Raw genomic sequence first — 17,551 nt, 5'->3', positions numbered from 1 at the left:
TCAGTCCAGTTCAACCCATTCCACCTTGTTCTAATATCTTGTTTTGCCCCAGCCAGCAGCCACACCCCCCACAGCTGCTCCATCACTCTCCAGACACCGGGATCAGGGAGACAACGGGAAGGATAAATGATGGAAAACTCATGGGTGGAGATTAAGACAGTGTATCAGGAAATGCAAAACTGTGCACACAAGCAAAGCACATTCAAGGAATTCTTTGCCCATTTCCCATGGACAGAAAGGTGTTCAGCCACCTCCAGGAGAGAAGGGCCCCATCCCACCTGACAGTTACCTGGGAAGACAAAACCCACCACTGCAAATGTGCCCTCCTTCTTCCTTCTTCCCCTCAATTTATATACTCAGCATGATGTCACCTGGTCTGGAAGATCCCTCAGGTCACTCAGGGTCACCTGTCCTGGCTCTCTCTCCTCACAACCTCCCAAGTACTCCCAGTCTCCTGGCCAGCCTGACAGAAAAAAAATGAGAATACCATTTGGCTCTGTGAAATATCTGCTCAGCAATTACAAAAAATATCTCTGTGTTATCAACTCTGTTTGCAGCAGAAACAGACCCAATGCCTGCCACTGTCAAGAAAATTAACTCTGAACCCAGCACATCTCTCAACTGCCTGTCCTTGCGAAAAGTCTGTCTCCAGCTCTCCTGTAGACTCCTAAAGCCCTGGCAGGAGCTCTGAGCTATCCCCAGAGCCTTCTCCTTCCCAGGCTGCTGGGATGAAGCTGTTACAAAGCCATGGCCATCAGGCAAGAGAATATTTGTTGCCTGGCCATAGGAATGATGTTATGTGAGGCTGCACAAGAGCAGCCTGTGAGTGTCTGAGTGTCCTCAGAGACAGGCCAGTCCATCTCATGTCACCAGAGATGTTCTGTTGGGAACAGAAACACATGGAGGTGCTGGAGCAGCAGCAGCTGCAGCTGGTGGGATTGATGAAATGATCAAGGAAGTCACAAGACCCTGATAACAGATGCTGACATACCATGCTGCAAGTCAGTAAATTTCATAGAAATGCTGAGGAAACCATTACAAATAACTGTCAACCTATTTCATGGTGGGTATTAACGAACTCCCCTAAATAAAAAAAGAATACTTCTCTTTTCTGTGGAATTCTATCTTTATAAGAAGGGGCAAATTCGTGACTGGGTATATATTGCAGTGGCAGTGCTGAGGATTCAAACTGTCCTTTCTCCAGGGAGAAGACTGAAGGAACTCTTCATCTGCCTCTTCTGAGGCTCTGCTTCAAGGTAAGCTCCTGCTCCTTCCTCACCATTCACTCCAATATTCAAAGCATTTCCCTGAGCTTTGCACTAAATATATATCTAGGCAAAGCCCAGGCTGGAATTGCAGAGCTCGAAGGAGCAATCAGAGCTTATCTATGCACTGAATTTTGCAGCACTTTAATATTCCCTTTCAATCAGGAGGGCAAGGATAGAAGGAAGGATTTGGCAAAGAAACTCAAGCCAGCTCACCTGAAAATGGATATCAAACTGTTGAATAAGAAGTGGAGGGGGGGGGTGATTTTATTGAGCACCGAAACTCCAGCCATGACTTTGCAAGAGTTTACTAGAGAAGCACAGATGACTGAACTAGAAAATTCACTCTGCACCCTGTTTGGGAAATAAAACAACCCTGTCTCTTCGTGGAGACCATGTAAACCCAGCCAGGCTGGGACTGCACCGTAGGCATTTGAGAGTCCTCTGCAACTTTGTGTGCGAGCAGAGTCCTGTGCCACTCTTTCTCCTTGAGCGTTTTTATCTATGTATTTATTAAGTTAGACATTAAGTTAGTTAGATAAATTTAAATCTCATTATGTGGGTAACCCGAAAAAATGTCTCAGACACTTCTCAGCTTGATTTGGGCAGATAGGGCTGTGATCTGCAGAGTACTCTAAGTCGCTACCTGTGGATCATGGTCTCCATTTCCAGCTCATTGGTCACCATGTTCCTGGTGCAGGGCTTGAAAAGGGAAAAAGGATCAGATGTCTTGGGTCAGAGCAGGGTTGTCTGTAGCTCTACATGCTAAATGCAATGGAAATGGAGAGATGAGGATCAGGGAGAAGGATAAGAAAAAAGCAAATGTGCAAGGTGATTTGGCAAGCCTTCAGCAGCCCTCAGCTCAGACTCTACCCAGCCAAAGGTGAGCTTTGTGCTTTAGGGGCTGTGGCAGCTTTCTCTCCCAGGAACCCTTTGAACTGCCTGTCCTACCTGCCTTATTCTAAGTGCTGATGATAACAAATCACTCCTCTGAGTGTCTGGCCATGCAAATGGGAGCATCCCTGCTATCCCAAACCTGTGCTGCCTCTGAAAGGACACAAAGCCCTTGCTTGGTTGCCAGCATCCCAGGGAGCTTTTCAGCAGTTTTCTCATAAAGGAATGATCCTAATGACTGCTGAGAATCATGTCAGCACTGTAAAAGATAAAATGGGACATCTGGCTGTCTGTCTGAGAAATTTCTGCAATGGTGCCTTTGACAGAACAGGAAAATCCATTGTCAAAGCTGAAGATGGGCAGCAGCAGGAATGCCAAGCACACACAGGATGAGCTGCCCCCCCTCAGTGCTTGCACTGCAGCAGCCATTGTGCTGATAAGATAGAGGTGTTATCTGTTATCCCCTGTGCTTGCTGCTACCATCTGCTTGGCCCTTCATTTTCTTTCTCCATGTGTCTGCAAGTTCAGAGTCTGGGGTTGGATAACATGGAAATGCAAGGTGAGCAGTAGGACAGCCATTGCCCAATGTCAGCTGAGAGGCAGGACCCCAAGTGCATCATTTGGGTTCAGGATTGGCTGTGACTGGAGGGGCTGTGTGTCTGTGAGAAGCTGGATGGGGCCAGAGACATGTAGGAATTGCAGCACTGCTGTTCTTTCCCTGCCCAATGCCCCATGAGATGAAAGCCCAGCTCAGCATTGCAGGGGGCTGAGCAGAGTCCGTGCCCAGCTGCAGGTGTCTGCTGTGGTGAGGTGCTCAGAGCAATGATTTACCAAAACAAGGTAATACTTGTGTAACTCTGATACTCAGCTGTGACAGGCAAAAGACTCTCTAACAATTTCAAGTTAGAAAGTGTATGTTTATTCAGTACTGGGCAGCAGCGTGACATAATCCTGTAATATACGCTGCAGAAACAAAAGTGATCACCTAGTCTATGTATTGACAAAGGATTCAATCAAATACATATTCATAATTACAGCCCCTCCCATCCTCAGTTCCTATGGTAATTAGCTTGAATAGCTATTAAACATGCGTGACTGACTTCTTAAATGACGTTTGGGGTCGTTTTTGTGGAGAGGGGTCTGAAAAGGAGGAAGTAAGGCAGTTCACCCTGAACTCCCGACATTTTCTATCAATGACAATAAAAATGATTTCAGGGGATGGTCCAATTTTTCAAAGAATGGGTTTCTGATTGCATTGTCTGTTTCTTTGAGTCTGCTCACTAGTTTCGTCTTTTCCCATTGTAAGCACAGCTGAGCAAACATAAGGTGACAGACAATCAATTATTTAAGTTTGAGATAACTACCTCAAGCCTGGTTTTCCTTCTAACTTCTAATTATTTTCAGCAAGGTCTACCTATCCACTTGCTTTTCATTAGTTCTCATAAATAACTAACTTATAACTAAAATCCAAATTTTTCTAAGATTTTTAAGTGTTTCAGCAGAAGGGAGGTGGGAAAAGCTGACCTTGTCCCAGGGCTGTGCCTCAGTTGCAAGATAACTTTGCTGAGAGAGGTGATTACACTTGTGGTGCCTTTGGCTCCTTCCTCACCCAGGGTGACTTCTCTCACTGCTGCCTCCTCCTCTGGGCACCTAAACCCTGGTTCAGGTTTCACCCTTATTGCCCTCGTGAATTTTCCATATCCAGCAAACAGAAATTACTCCTTTCCTTCTCCCTCATAATCCCCTCCTCTGCCAGCTCTCTGCTTCTGCACAAAAAGCCTCCAGGCCATGCCCAGCTGTGTCCAAGCTGAGTGTCCCTCTGCATTTGCCTTGCAGGGGAGCAAGAGCCCTTCACTGAAATCCTCCCACCATGCTGGGGCTGCTGCTGCTGCAGGTGTTGGCGAGCTGCCCCTGGCTGGGACACAGCGAGGTGGTGACATCCTTTGAAGATTGTTCTCAATATTTCTATGAAGCGACCACCCCAAATGATATCCTGCGTCCTTCGAATGCTGCCTGGATCTGTCAGCGCTACAGAAACCAGTATCACTATGCCACCCTGTATGACAGAGACGGAAGAATTCCAGTGTACTCTGCTTATATCTACCAGCCTGGACCTGGCAGCAACTCTCCAGTGTGGTTTGTTGAGCCCCAGGTGAGTGTCCCTCTTACAGCACATCAACCTCCAGCCATTCAAAGACGAGCTGCAGCATTTAAATTACCACTGATTTACCAAAATATGAGTATTGGTCTAATACTGAAACTCAACTGTGATGGACAAGACTCTCTAACAATTTCAAGTTAGAAAGTGTCTGTTTATTCAGTGCTGGGCAGCAGCGTCTGGTTATCCTCTAATACACACTGCAAAAACACAGGTGACCACAGAGTCTATTTATTACCTAAGGATTCAAACAAATACATATTCATAACAGCCCCTCCCATCCCCCGCTTCCTATGGTAATTAGCTTGAATAGCTATTATGCATGCATGATTGACTTCTTAAATTAAGTCTGGGGTCATTTTTGTGGAGAGGGGTCTGAAAAGGAGGAAGTAAGGCAGGTCTTCCTCACCCTGAACTCTTGACCTTTTCTATCACTGACAATACAAATGGTTTCTGGGGATGGTCCAATTTTTCAAAGAATGGGTTTCTGGTTGCATTGTCTATGTTCCTTTGGATCTGCTCACTAGTTTTGTCTTTTCTTATTGTAAGCACAGCTAAGCAAACATGAAATGACAGAGAATCAATTATTTAAGTTTCAGATAACTACTCCCTTCTAACTTTTAATTGTTTTCAGCAAGGTAACTAAAATCCTAATTTCCTAAGATTAGTGTTTCACCATTTCTATTTCCTACCACCCCACTACTCACATGCAAATGGACACATTGGATGGGAATTCTTTCATTTTACTTCAAACACCTGCACCACGTGGTTCCTCTGATGCATCTGAGACATCAGCAGGAGGATGAGATGAATCATATCCCAAAGGTGCCCAGTTTTCTGCCTTGACCTGGCAACAACAGCAAATCCAATTAATTTGCATTACATTACAAAGTCAAATGATTCCCCTCCTGTGCACTGCTCTGGGTGGGGGACCAAGTGATGGGGAAAAGGCACCCAAGAGAGGCTAAACTTGAGGGACCAACAGTCCTGCTGGCATCTGATCCCCACTTTGCCCTGAGCTGTTCTGCATCCCTGACAGAGCTCATCTGCTCCCAGGGAAGAGTCAAACAGGCTTTGTGAGGGGTGGGAGAGAAGTGAAGAGAAACTCAGGAGGGGGTGAGATGGCCCAGGGACAAAGCCTTGGGGGAAAAGGCACTGGAGATGAGAAGGTCAGCTTAAGTGTGGAGGGATTTCTGGAGTGATGTTTGAGGCAGTGAAAAGTGAGGAGCATCAGTGTCAGTGCAGTCAGAAGGGTGTGATCTCCATGCATGGGCAGTGACCCCTGAGCACCTTTGGCTCAGGCTTGCTCCAGAAAGATCCAGCAGACAGAAATCCAAACCTACATCCCAAATGTCCTTCAGACCTCCAGGAAGATAGGCCAGGATTATTAAGGAATAGAGGAACAGCAAATTCAGGACCTTTCCATGGCCAGATTAGGGGCGGCATTTTGGGTGGAAATGTGGAAGATCATAATGTCCACTTCCAGAGGAAGGCTAAATATGCTTCCCAACAGATGAACAACCACCTGTGGAAGTTATGAAAAAAAATAATTATTTGCACTTTTTACTCACATGAACATGAGCTACTATTCTGCTCCTGCACCATTGCAGCCTCAACATTAGCAAGGCATAAAAACTTCTGTCATTTTGTAGAACCATCGAGTGGTTTGTGTTGGAAGAAACCTTAAAGATCCTCTCAATCCCAACCCCCTGCATGGGCCAGGCAACTTGCCTCCTGGCCAGCATGATCCAAGCCCATCTCTGGCATTCTCTTCCTAGACCATATACACAGGATACCTGGAAAATCTTTGATTTTGTTAACTTTCTCCAGAGGCCTATTTGGATAATTTCATTTCGCCAGGACCCTTTGGGCTTACAGGCTCCTCTCAGATGCTGATCATTTCTAAATTCTTTTGAGTGATGCTGCAGAAAATGCTCCCTGGCAAAGATCAGCTCTCAGACACATTCTTAGCATTGAGGTTACAGTTTTCATTTACAATGCAATCTTTTTGCTTCCTGAGCAAAACTGTTCATCCTTGAACAAACTGCAGCTCCCTCAGGGAAACCTCAGCTGCAGGACAGATTTCCTGCCCCATCTCCTGGGGTATAGAGTTCGAGGAGGCAACCTCTGGTGTTCTAGGGCTGGGCTACACCTGTAGCAACCACACATAAAATCACAGAATCAGAGAATCACAGTGTGGCATGAGGGGATCCAGAGAGAGCCCTGGGATGATTTGGGCTGTGGAGACAGGAGTAAAATGAAGCAGATTTGGCAGGGAAGGTGTCTCACCTAAGTCAACTTCCAATCCTAGGAGTGGGAAATGCTCCTTGCCTCATGCATCCACCCATGCTCCCAGCACAGGCTTCAGGCTGGATGACAAAGGTCACAAGTCAAAATCAGAGCAGTCACATTCTGAGCTGCTTTCTCTATAAAGCTTTTGTGTTCATGCAGGAGGGGCATGTCTCTGATTTCTCTCTGACTCATCCATTTTCCAACATTGAGATGAAAAATAATGGGCTTTTGACAATCAGAGACATCTTCTCCAGATTAATACGTTTCATTACATGCATCCTCAGTACTGACACCTTTTCCTCTTCTTACCCTGTCAAGCTGATCAACCAAAACTATGGTAAAGATATGGATACAGAAGAGTCCATTGAAGATGAATATACCATTAATTTAGAGCAAATTGGCCAGAGTCAGGCTACCAATGAAGACTACAACAATCTCCAGAATCTGGAAAAATGTCCCTTGGCTCCTAGTGGCCAGAAAACTGGCGACGACAGCAAGTGGGCGACCTTCACCCTCACCAACACAGTGCCCCTGAACAGCGGACTTCATCAAGTGGGCTGGAGAGATTATATGGAGAAAACGATGGCCCAGAAAACCCAGGGCTGTGATACCACCTATGTCATCACGGGTGCTGTACCTGGGAACACCAATATCCCAAATGGGAGGGTAAATGTACCCAAAAACATCTGGTCAGCTGCCTGCTGCCTGGTGGGCAATAATCCCACAAGGGCTTGGGGGGCCATTGCTTACAGCGAAAGGAACCACGTGGAGCACGTCACCCTGGGGCAGCTGGAGAATTGGTTGACCAATCTCTATAAAGGGAGAATGGTTACTCTGTTCAACAATGCCTGTCCCCGGCAATAAGCCTCAAATCCTTGATGGAAAAGGCTCAGCAAATTTTCCCATATGTCACAGAATCACAGAATCACTGAATGGGTTGGTTTTGGTGGGTCCTTAAAGCCTCGAAGATCATCTCATTTTGACCTGCCTGCCATGGGCAGGGACACCTTCCACTACCCCACGTTGTTCCAAGCCCTCCCCAGCCTGGCCTTCAATGCTTCCAGGGATGGGGCAGTCAAAACAGCTCAGGGTAACTTTTGCTCACACCACAGCCTGCTCCCAGGAATTTACTTCTTTAGAATATCCCATCTAACCCTGCCCTCCATCAGTGGGAAACCATTCCCTCTTGTGCTGTCACTCCATACCCTTGTCCAAAGACCCTCTCCAGCTCTCTTAGACATCCTGTAGGTACTGCACTCTCTGGAGTCTTCTCCAGGCTGAACATGCCCAGCTCTCTCAGCCTCTCTCCAGAGCAGACGTGCTCCAGCCCTCAGAGCACCTTCATGGCCTGCACTGGACTCCACTCCAACAGCTTTGTATCCTTCTTGTGCTCTGGGCCCCAGAGCTGGAGGCAGCACTGCAGCTGGGCTCTCAGCACAGCACAGCACAGCACAGCAGAGGGGGACAAATGTCCTGTGCAGCTTCTGTGCTGCTTCCTCCTCTGTATGTTTCCAGCTCTGTCCCTCAGGGCACCTCCTGCTCTGCCCAAAGGCACAAAGCCGTGGGCAGAGCCTCCAGCTGCTTTGCTTTGCTGCCCATCTCAGGAGAGAGCTCTCAGGGACGAGTCCTCTCCTCCTTAGCTGTCCCTGACAGTGTGCAGCTGACTTGTCCCTCACCTCCTTAGCAAGGCCAAGGCACCAGGGCACCTCAGGCTGCCCAGACACCTTGTCTGGACATCTCCATGTCTGCACATACCCAAACCCTAACAATGATCCTGGACAACCTGCTCCAGCTCATCCTGCTTGAGCCTGGAGTGTGGACTAGAAGATCTTGAGAAATCCCTGCAAAACCCAACAATTCAGTGATTATGTGATCCTGGGACATGCTTTTGTTTGCTTGCTTTTGAAAGTGCACCTTGAGAGCAGCACCTGTTGTATCAGACAGGCAGCCTTTGGCATCAGATACATAGAAAGATTAGAGCAGCCAAAGCTAAATTCCTGTGATGCTCTCACTGGATACCTGCATTCTCTGCCCTGATTCTGAAGCTTTTCTGCAGCCTTATGGGAAATTGATTTGGGGAAATGTATTCAATGGTTGTAAAAGATCATTGGGTGCCACATCATTTATTGTGCAAGAGCTTACAATAAAAGTCATTTGCTGCATTGCAGAATTGCAAGTTCATGTCTTATATAAACCACAAGTTACTTCTCACTGAAATTTCCAGCAGCCACCAGTAATGTCTCAGTGCCAGGAACATCCTTGCAATTCACCAAGCTGAAATCTGAGGATGCCATAACACCCACACAAGATGTCAATATCAGTCACCAGTTATTCTCCTGTGAATGGGCATGAACAAAGTGGTTCAGGGTGCCAACAGCTCATACAAGATACCCCCATGGCTCCAGCAACAAGAATTGCAACTTTGAGTTCCTCAGTCTTGATGATTTAGGGGTGGGGGCCTGTGCAACAAAGAATTCAAAGGGTTCTGTGCCTTCAGACTCATGTGGGATTGCCTCACATTAACCTGGGAGGGTTGACCCTGTGTCATGCAGCACTGTGGAGTTGGGGACACTCTGGGGGTCTCTGATGCTTTATGGCCCCTTCAATGATGTCACCACTGTTGGGCCCTGCTTTGTTATGTCAGTTGGGCCTCATCAGAAAGGAGGAATTTGCCCCAGCTCTGCCACATCTGCTTCTTCTTGGCCTTCTCCCTCATTCTGGCTAAACCCTTCTTTGTTTAAGATATCAGTCCCAGGTTAACAGAGACAAAAGGAACACATGACTCAACCAGTTTGTTTAAAAAAACTAAGGTCTAACACACTTCTCTGCATAGTTCTGGTTGTAACAATCACCTCATCATTCTCTTATTCCTGAACTTTTGAAATGGAAGAAAATGTGTCCAGTTTAGTTTGAGTCAATGAATGATCATAGAATTACAGAACATTTTGAGTTGGATAAGACCTAAAGCACCAGCTAGTTCCATGCTCTCTCATGGACAGGGACCCCTTCCACTATCCCAGGTTGCTCCAAACCACAGCAAACGTGGCCATGGACACTTCCAGGGATGGGGCAGTCTCAGCGTTTGTGGGCAACCTCTGCTGGGGCTTCACCATGCCCACAGTACCAAATATCTTCCCAATATCCAATCTATACCTACATCAGTCCAGTTCAACCCATTCCACCTTGTTCTAATATCTTGTTTTTCCCCAGCCAGCAGCCACACCCCCAACAGCTGCTCCCTCACTCCCCAGACACCAGGATCAGGGAGAGAACTGGAAGGATAAATGATGGAAAACTCATTGGTGGAGATTAAGACAGTGTAACAGGAAAAGCAAAACTGTGCACACAAGCAAAGCACATTCAAGGAATTCTTTGCCCATTCCCATGGACAGAAAGGTGTTCAGCCAGCTCCAGGAGAGCAGGGCCCCATCCCACCTGACAGTTACCTGGGAAGACAAAACTCACCACTGCAAATGTTCCCTCCTTCTTCCTTCTTCCCCTCACTTTATATACTCAGCATGATGTCACCTGGTCTGGAAGATCCCTCAGGTCACTCAGGGTCACCTGTCCTGGCTCTCTCTCCTCACAACCTCCCAAGTACTCCCAGCCTCATGGCCAGCCTGACAGTAAAAAAATGAGAATACCATTTGGCTCTGTGAAATATCTGCTCAGCAATTACAAAAAATATCTCTGTGTTATCAACTGTGTTTGCAGCAGAAACAGACCCAATGCCTGCCACTGTCAAGAAAATTAACTCTGAACCCAGCACATCTCTCAACTGCCTGCCCTTGTCCAAAGTCTGTCTCCAGCTCTCCTGTAGACTCCTAAAGCCCTGGCAGGAGCTCTGAGCTATCCCCAGAGCCTTCTCCTTCCCAGGCTGCTGGGATGAAGCTATTACAAAGCCATGGCCATCAGGCAAGAGAATATTTGTTGCCTGGCCATAGGAATGATGTTATGTGAGGCTGCACAAGAGCAGCCTGTGAGTGTCTGAGTGTCCTCAGAGACAGGCCAGTCCACCTCATGTCACCAGAGATGTTCTGTTGGGAACAGAAACACATGGAGGTGCTGGAGCAGCAGCAGCTGCAGCTGGTGGGATTGATGAAATGATCAAGGAAGTCACCAGACCCTGATAACTGATGCTGACATACCATGCTGCTAGTCAGTAAATTTCATAGAAATGCTGAGGAAACCATTACAAACAACTGTCAACCTATTTCATGGTGGGTATTAACGAACTCCCCTAAATAAAAAAAGAATACTTCTCTTTTCTGCAGAATCCCCTGTTTATAAAAGGGGGCAAAATTGTGACTGGGTATATATTGCAGTGGCAGTGCTGAGGATTGAAACTGTCCTTTCTCCAGGGAGAAGACTGAAGGAACTCTTCATCTGCCTCTTCTGAGGCTCTGCTTCAAGGTAAGCTCCTGCTCCTTCCTCACCATTCACTCCAATATTCAAAGCATTTCCCTGAGCTTTGCACTAAATGTATATCTAGGCAAAGCCCAGGCTGGAATTGCAGAGCTCGAAGGTGCAATCAGAGCTTATCTATGCACTGAATTTTGCAGCACTTTAATATTCCCTTTCAATCAGGAGGGCAAGGATAGAAGGAAGGATTTGGCAAAGAAACTCAAGCCAGCTCACCTGAAAATGGATATCAAACTGTTGAATAAGAAGTGGAGGGGGGGGGTGATTTTATTGAGCACCGAAACTCCAGCCATGACTTTGCAAGAGTTTACTAGAGAAGCACAGATGACTGAACTAGCAAATTCACTCTGCACCCTGTTTGGGAAATCAAACAACTCTGTCTCTTCCTGGAGACCATGTAAACCCAGCCAGGCTGGGACTGCACCGTAGGCATTTGAGAGTCCTCTGCAACTTTGTGTGCGAGCAGAGTCCTGTGCCACTCTTTCTCCTTGAGCGTTTTTATCTATGTATTTATTAAGTTAGACATTAAGTTAGTTAGATAAATTTAAATCTCATTATGTGGGTAACCCGAAAAAATGTCTCAGACACTTCTCAGCTTGATTTGGGCAGATAGGGCTGTGATCTGCAGAGTACTCTAAGTCGCTACCTGTGGATCATGGTCTCCATTTCCAGTTCATTGGTCACCATGTTCCTGGTGCAGGGCTTGAAAAGGGAAAAAGGATCAGATGTCTTGGGTCAGAGCAGGGTTGTCTGTAGCTCTACATGCTAAATGCAATGGAAATGGAGAGATGAGGATCAGGGAGAAGGATAAGAAAAAAGCAAATGTGCAAGGTGATTTGGCAAGCCTTCAGCAGCCCTCAGCTCAGACTCTACCCAGCCAAAAGTGAGCTTTGTGCTTTAGGGGCTGTGGCAGCTTTCTCTCCCAGGAACCCTTTGAACTGCCAGTCCTACCTGCCTTATTCTAAGTGCTGATGATAACAAATCACTCCTCTGAGTGTCTGGCCATGCAAATGGGAGCATCCCTGCTATCCCAAACCTGTGCTGCCTCTGAAAGGACACAAAGCCCCTTGCTTGGTTGCCAGCATCCCAGGGAGCTTTTCAGTAATTTTCTCATAAAGGAATGATCCTAATGACTGCTGAGAATCATGTCAGCACTGTAAAAGATAAAATGGGACATCTGGCTGTCTGTCTGAGAAATTTCTGCAATGGTGCCTTTGACAGAACAGGAAAATCCATTGTCAAAGCTGAAGATGGGCAGCAGCAGGAATGCCAAGCACACACGGGAAGAGCTGCCCCCCCTCAGTGCTTGCACTGCAGCAGCCATTGTGCTGATAAGATAGAGGTGTTATCTGTTATCCCCTGTGCTTGCTGCTACCATCTGCTTGGCCCTTCATTTTCTCTCTCCATGTGTCTGCAAGTTCAGAGTCTGGGGTTGGATAACGTGGAAATGCAAGGTGAGCAGCAGGACAGCCATTGCCCAATGTCAGCTGAGAGGCAGGACCCCAAGTGCATCATTTGGGTTCAGGATTGGCTGTGACTGGAGGGGCTGTGTGTCTGTGAGAAGCTGGATGGGGCCAGAGACATGCAGGAAGTGCAGCACTGCTGTTCTTTCCCTGCCCAATGCCCCATGAGATGAAAGCCCAGCTCAGCATTGCAGGGGGCTGAGCAGAGTCCGTGCCCAGCTGCAGGTGTCTGCTGTGGTGAGGTGCTCAGAGCAATGATTTACCAAAACAAGGTAATACTTGTGTAACTCTGATACTCAGCTGTGACAGGCAAAAGACTCTCTAACAATTTCAAGTTAGAAAGTGTATGTTTATTCAGTACTGGGCAGCAGCGTGACATAATCCTGTAATATACGCTGCAGAAACAAAAGTGATCACCTAGTCTATGTATTGACAAAGGATTCAATCAAATACATATTCATAATTACAGCCCCTCCCATGCCCCGTTCCTATGGTAATTAGCTTGAATAGCTATTAAACATGCGTGACTGACTTCTTAAATGACGTTTGGGGTCGTTTTTGTGGAGAGGGGTCTGAAAAGGAGGAAGTAAGGCAGGTCTTCCTCACCCTGAACTCCCGACATTTTCTATCAATGACAATAAAAATGATTTCAGGGGATGGTCCAATTTTTCAAAGAATGGGTTTCTGATTGCATTGTCTGTTTCTTTGAGTCTGCTCACTAGTTTCGTCTTTTCCCATTGTAAGCACAGCTGAGCAAACATAAGGTGACAGACAATCAATTATTTAAGTTTGAGATAACTACCTCAAGCCTGGTTTTCCTTCTAACTTCTAATTATTTTCAGCAAGGTCTACCTATCCACTTGCTTTTCATTAGTTCTCATAAATAACTAACTTATAACTAAAATCCAAATTTTTCTAAGATTTTTAAGTGTTTCAGCAGAAGGAAGGTGGGAAAAGCTGACCTTGTCCCAGGGCTGTGCCTCAGTTGCAAGATAACTTTGCTGAGAGAGGTGATTACACTTGTGGTGCCTTTGGCTCCTTCCTCACCCAGGGTGACTTCTCTCACTGCTGCCTCCTCCTCTGGGCACCTAAACCCTGGTTCAGGTTTCACCCTTATTGCCCTCGTGAATTTTCCATATCCAGCAAACAGAAATTACTCCTTTCCTTCTCCCTCATAATCCCCTCCTCTGCCAGCTCTCTGCTTCTGCACAAAAAGCCTCCAGGCCATGCCCAGCTGTGTCCAAGCTGAGTGTCCCTCTGCATTTGCCTTGCAGGGGAGCAAGAGCCCTTCACTGAAATCCTCCCACCATGCTGGGGCTGCTGCTGCTGCAGGTGTTGGCGAGCTGCCCCTGGCTGGGACACAGCGAGGTGGTGACATCCTTTGAAGATTGTTCTCAATATTTCTATGAAGCGACCACCCCAAATGATATCCTGCGTCCTTCGAATGCTGCCTGGATCTGTCAGCGCTACAGAAACCAGTATCACTATGCCACCCTGTATGACAGAGACGGAAGAATTCCAGTGTACTCTGCTTATATCTACCAGCCTGGACCTGGCAGCAACTCTCCAGTGTGGTTTGTTGAGCCCCAGGTGAGTGTCCCTCTTACAGCACATCAACCTCCAGCCATTCAAAGACGAGCTGCAGCATTTAAATTACCACTGATTTACCAAAATATGAGTATTGGTCTAATACTGAAACTCAACTGTGATGGACAAGACTCTCTAACAATTTCAAGTTAGAAAGTGTCTGTTTATTCAGTGCTGGGCAGCAGCGTCTGGTTATCCTCTAATACACACTGCAAAAACACAGGTGACCACAGAGTCTATTTATTACCTAAGGATTCAAACAAATACATATTCATAACAGCCCCTCCCATCCCCCGCTTCCTATGGTAATTAGCTTGAATAGCTATTATGCATGCGTGATTGACTTCTTAAATTAAGCCTGGGGTCATTTTTGTGGAGAGGGGTCTGAAAAGGAGGAAGTAAGGCAGGTCTTCCTCACCCTGAACTCTTGACCTTTTCTATCACTGACAATACAAATGGTTTCTGGGGATGGTCCAATTTTTCAAAGAATGGGTTTCTGGTTGCATTGTCTATGTTCCTTTGGATCTGCTCACTAGTTTTGTCTTTTCTCATTGTAAGCACAGCTAAGCAAACATGAAATGACAGAGAATCAATTATTTAAGTTTCAGATAACTACTCCCTTCTAACTTTTAATTGTTTTCAGCAAGGTAACTAAAATCCTAATTTCCTAAGATTAGTGTTTCACCATTTCTATTTCCTACCACCCCACTACTCACATGCAAATGGACACATTGGATGGGAATTCTTTCATTTTACTTCAAACACCTGCACCACGTGGTTCCTCTGATGCATCTGAGACATCAGCAGGAGGATGAGATGAATCATATCCCAAAGGTGCCCAGTTTTCTGCCTTGACCTGACAACAACAGCAAATCCAATTAATTTGAATTACATTAAAATGTCAAATGATTCCCCTCCCTGTGCCCGGCTGTGGGTGGGGGAACAAGTGATGGGGAAAAGGCACCCAAGAGAGGCTAAACTTGAGGGACCAACAGTCCTGCTGGGATCTGATCCCCACTTTGCCCTGAGCTGTTCTGCATCCCTGACAGAGCTCATCTGCTCCCAGGGAAGAGTCAAACAGGCTTTGTGAGGGGTGGGAGAGAAGTGAAGAGAAACTCAGGAGGGGGTGAGATGGCCCAGGGACAAAGCCTTGGGGGAAAGGCACTGGAGATGAGAGGGTCAGCTTAACTGTGGAGGGATGTCTGGAGTGATGTTTGGGGCAGTGAAAAGTGAGGAGCATCAGTGTCAGTGCAGTCAGAAGGGTGTGATCTCCATGCATGGGCAGTGACCCCTGAGCACCTTTGGCTCAGGCTTGCTCCAGAAAGATCCAGCAGACAGAAATCCAAACCTACATCCCAAATGTCCTTCAGACCTCCAGGAAGATAGGCCAGGATTATTAAGGAATAGAGGAACAGCAAATTCAGGACCTTTCCATGGCCAGATTAGGGGCGGCATTTTGGGTGGAAATGTGGAAGATCATAATGTCCACTTCCAGAGGAAGGCTAAATATGCTTCCCAACAGATGAACAACCACCTGTGGAAGTTATGAAAAAAAATAATTATTTGCACTTTTTACTCACATGAACATGAGCTACTATTCTGCTCCTGCACCATTGCAGCCTCAACATTAGCAAGGCATAAAAACTTCTGTCATTTTGTAGAACCATCGAGTGGTTTGTGTTGGAAGAAACCTTAAAGATCATCTCAATCCCAACCCCCTGCATGGGCCAGGCAACTTGCCTCCTGGCCAGCATGATCCAAGCCCATCTCTGGCATTCTCTTCCTAGACCATATACACAGGATACCTGGAAAATCTTTGATTTTGTAAACTTTCTCCAGAGGCCTATTTGGATAATTTCATTTCGCCAGGACCCTTTGGGCTTACAGGCTCCTCTCAGATGCTGATCATTTCTAAATTCTTTTGAGTGATGCTGCAGAAAATGCTCCCTGGCAAAGATCAGCTCTCAGACACATTCTTAGCATTGAGGTTACAGTTTTCATTTACAATGCAATCTTTTTGCTTCCTGAGCAAAACTGTTCATCCTTGAACAAACTGCAGCTCCCTCAGGGAAACCTCAGCTGCAGGACAGATTTCCTGCCCCATCTCCTGGGGTATAGAGTTCGAGGAGGCAACCTCTGGTGTTCTAGGGCTGGGCTACACCTGTAGCAACCACACATAAAATCACAGAATCAGAGAATCACAGTGTGGCATGAGGGGATCCAGAGAGAGCCCTGGGATGATTTGGGCTGTGGAGACAGGAGTAAAATGAAGCAGATTTGGCAGGGAAGGTGTCTCACCTAAGTCAACTTCCAATCCTAGGAGTGGGAAATGCTCCTTGCCTCATGCATCCACCCATGCTCCCAGCACAGGCTTCAGGCTGGATGACAAAGGTCACAAGTCAAAATGAGAGCAGTCACATTCTGAGCTGCTTTCTCTATAAAGCTTTTGTGTTCATGCAGGAGGGGCATGTCTCTGATTTCTCTCTGACTCATCCATTTTCCAACATTGAGATGGCAATAATGGGCTTTTGACAATCAGAGACACTTCTCCAGATTAATATGTTTCATTACATGCATCCTCAGTACTGACACCTTTTCCTCTTCTTGCCCTGTCAAGCTGATCAACCAAATCTATGGTAAAGATATGGATACAGAAGCGTCCATTGAAGATGAATATTCCATCAAGTTAGAGCAAATTGGCCAGAATCAGGCTACCAATGAAGACTACAACAATCTCCAGAATCTGGAAAAATGTCCCTTGGCTCCTAGTGGCCAGAAAACTGGCGACGACAGCAAGTGGGCGACCTTCACCCTCACCAACACAGTGCCCCTGAACAGCAGACTTCATCAAGAGGGCTGGAGAGATTATATGGAGAAAACGATGGCCCAGAAAACCCAGGGCTGTGATACCACCTATGTCATCACGGGTGCTGTACCTGGGAACACCACTATCCCAAATGGGAGGGTAAATGTACCCAAAAACATCTGGTCAGCTGCCTGCTGCCTGTTAGGCAATAATCACACAAGGGCTTGGGGGGCCATTGCTGACAACGAAAGAAACCACGTGGAGCACGTCACCCTGGGGCAGCTGGAGAATTGGTTGACCAATCTCTATAAAGGGAGAATGGTTACTCTGTTCAACAATGATTGTCCCCGGCAATAAGCCTCAAATCCTTGATGGAAAAGGCTCAGCAAATTTTCCCACATGTCACAGAATCACTGAATGGGTTGGTTTTGGTGGGTCCTTAAAGCCTCGAAGATCATCTGATTTTGACCTGCCTGCCATGGGCAGGGACACCTTCTACTACCCCACGTTGTTCCAAGCCCTCCCCAGCCTGGCCTTCAATGCTTCCAGGGATGGGGCAGTCAAAACAGCTCAGGGTAACTTTTGCTCATAGCACAGTCTACTCCCAGGAATTTACTTCTTTAGAATATCCCATCTAACCCTGCCCTCCATCAATGGGAAACCA

The 17,551-nt window shown here is 46.7% G+C and overlaps 2 protein-coding genes across 2 annotated transcripts; both read left to right on the top strand.

The window, feature by feature from the left end:
- The first annotated feature begins 1,175 nt into the window (after nt 1–1,175).
- LOC130265003 (endonuclease domain-containing 1 protein-like) lies at nt 1,176–8,363 on the top strand. The gene is made up of 3 exons (XM_056513726.1): nt 1,176–1,256; nt 3,996–4,311; nt 6,928–8,363. Exons 2-3 carry the CDS (start codon nt 4,030–4,032, stop codon nt 7,471–7,473), a joined length of 828 nt encoding a protein of 275 aa, XP_056369701.1. The 5' UTR covers nt 1,176–1,256; nt 3,996–4,029; the 3' UTR covers nt 7,474–8,363.
- A 2,596-nt stretch (nt 8,364–10,959) lies between these two features.
- LOC130265009 (endonuclease domain-containing 1 protein-like) lies at nt 10,960–17,287 on the top strand. Its single transcript, XM_056513740.1, has 3 exons — nt 10,960–11,022; nt 13,769–14,084; nt 16,699–17,287. Exons 2-3 carry the CDS (start codon nt 13,803–13,805, stop codon nt 17,242–17,244), a joined length of 828 nt encoding a protein of 275 aa, XP_056369715.1. The 5' UTR covers nt 10,960–11,022; nt 13,769–13,802; the 3' UTR covers nt 17,245–17,287.
- The last annotated feature ends 264 nt before the right edge of the window (nt 17,288–17,551 follow it).

The sequence above is a fragment of the Oenanthe melanoleuca genome, chromosome 1A (genome assembly GCF_029582105.1).
Source record: "Oenanthe melanoleuca isolate GR-GAL-2019-014 chromosome 1A, OMel1.0, whole genome shotgun sequence".
Lineage (NCBI taxonomy): Eukaryota > Metazoa > Chordata > Aves > Passeriformes > Muscicapidae > Oenanthe > Oenanthe melanoleuca.
Note: the sequence above shows the minus strand (reverse complement) of the source record. Positions and strands in the feature narration are given on the sequence as shown.

Excerpts from the sequence above, each read along its gene's own strand:
- LOC130265003 (XM_056513726.1), top strand. The coding sequence starts at position 4,030 with ATGCTGGGGCTGCTGCTGCTGCAGGTGTTGGCGAGCTGCCCCTGGCTG. Across the intron at positions 4,312-6,927 it reads TGTGGTTTGTTGAGCCCCAG|CTGATCAACCAAAACTATGG; the intron begins GTGAGTGTCCCT and ends TACCCTGTCAAG.
- LOC130265009 (XM_056513740.1), top strand. The coding sequence starts at position 13,803 with ATGCTGGGGCTGCTGCTGCTGCAGGTGTTGGCGAGCTGCCCCTGGCTG. Across the intron at positions 14,085-16,698 it reads TGTGGTTTGTTGAGCCCCAG|CTGATCAACCAAATCTATGG; the intron begins GTGAGTGTCCCT and ends TGCCCTGTCAAG.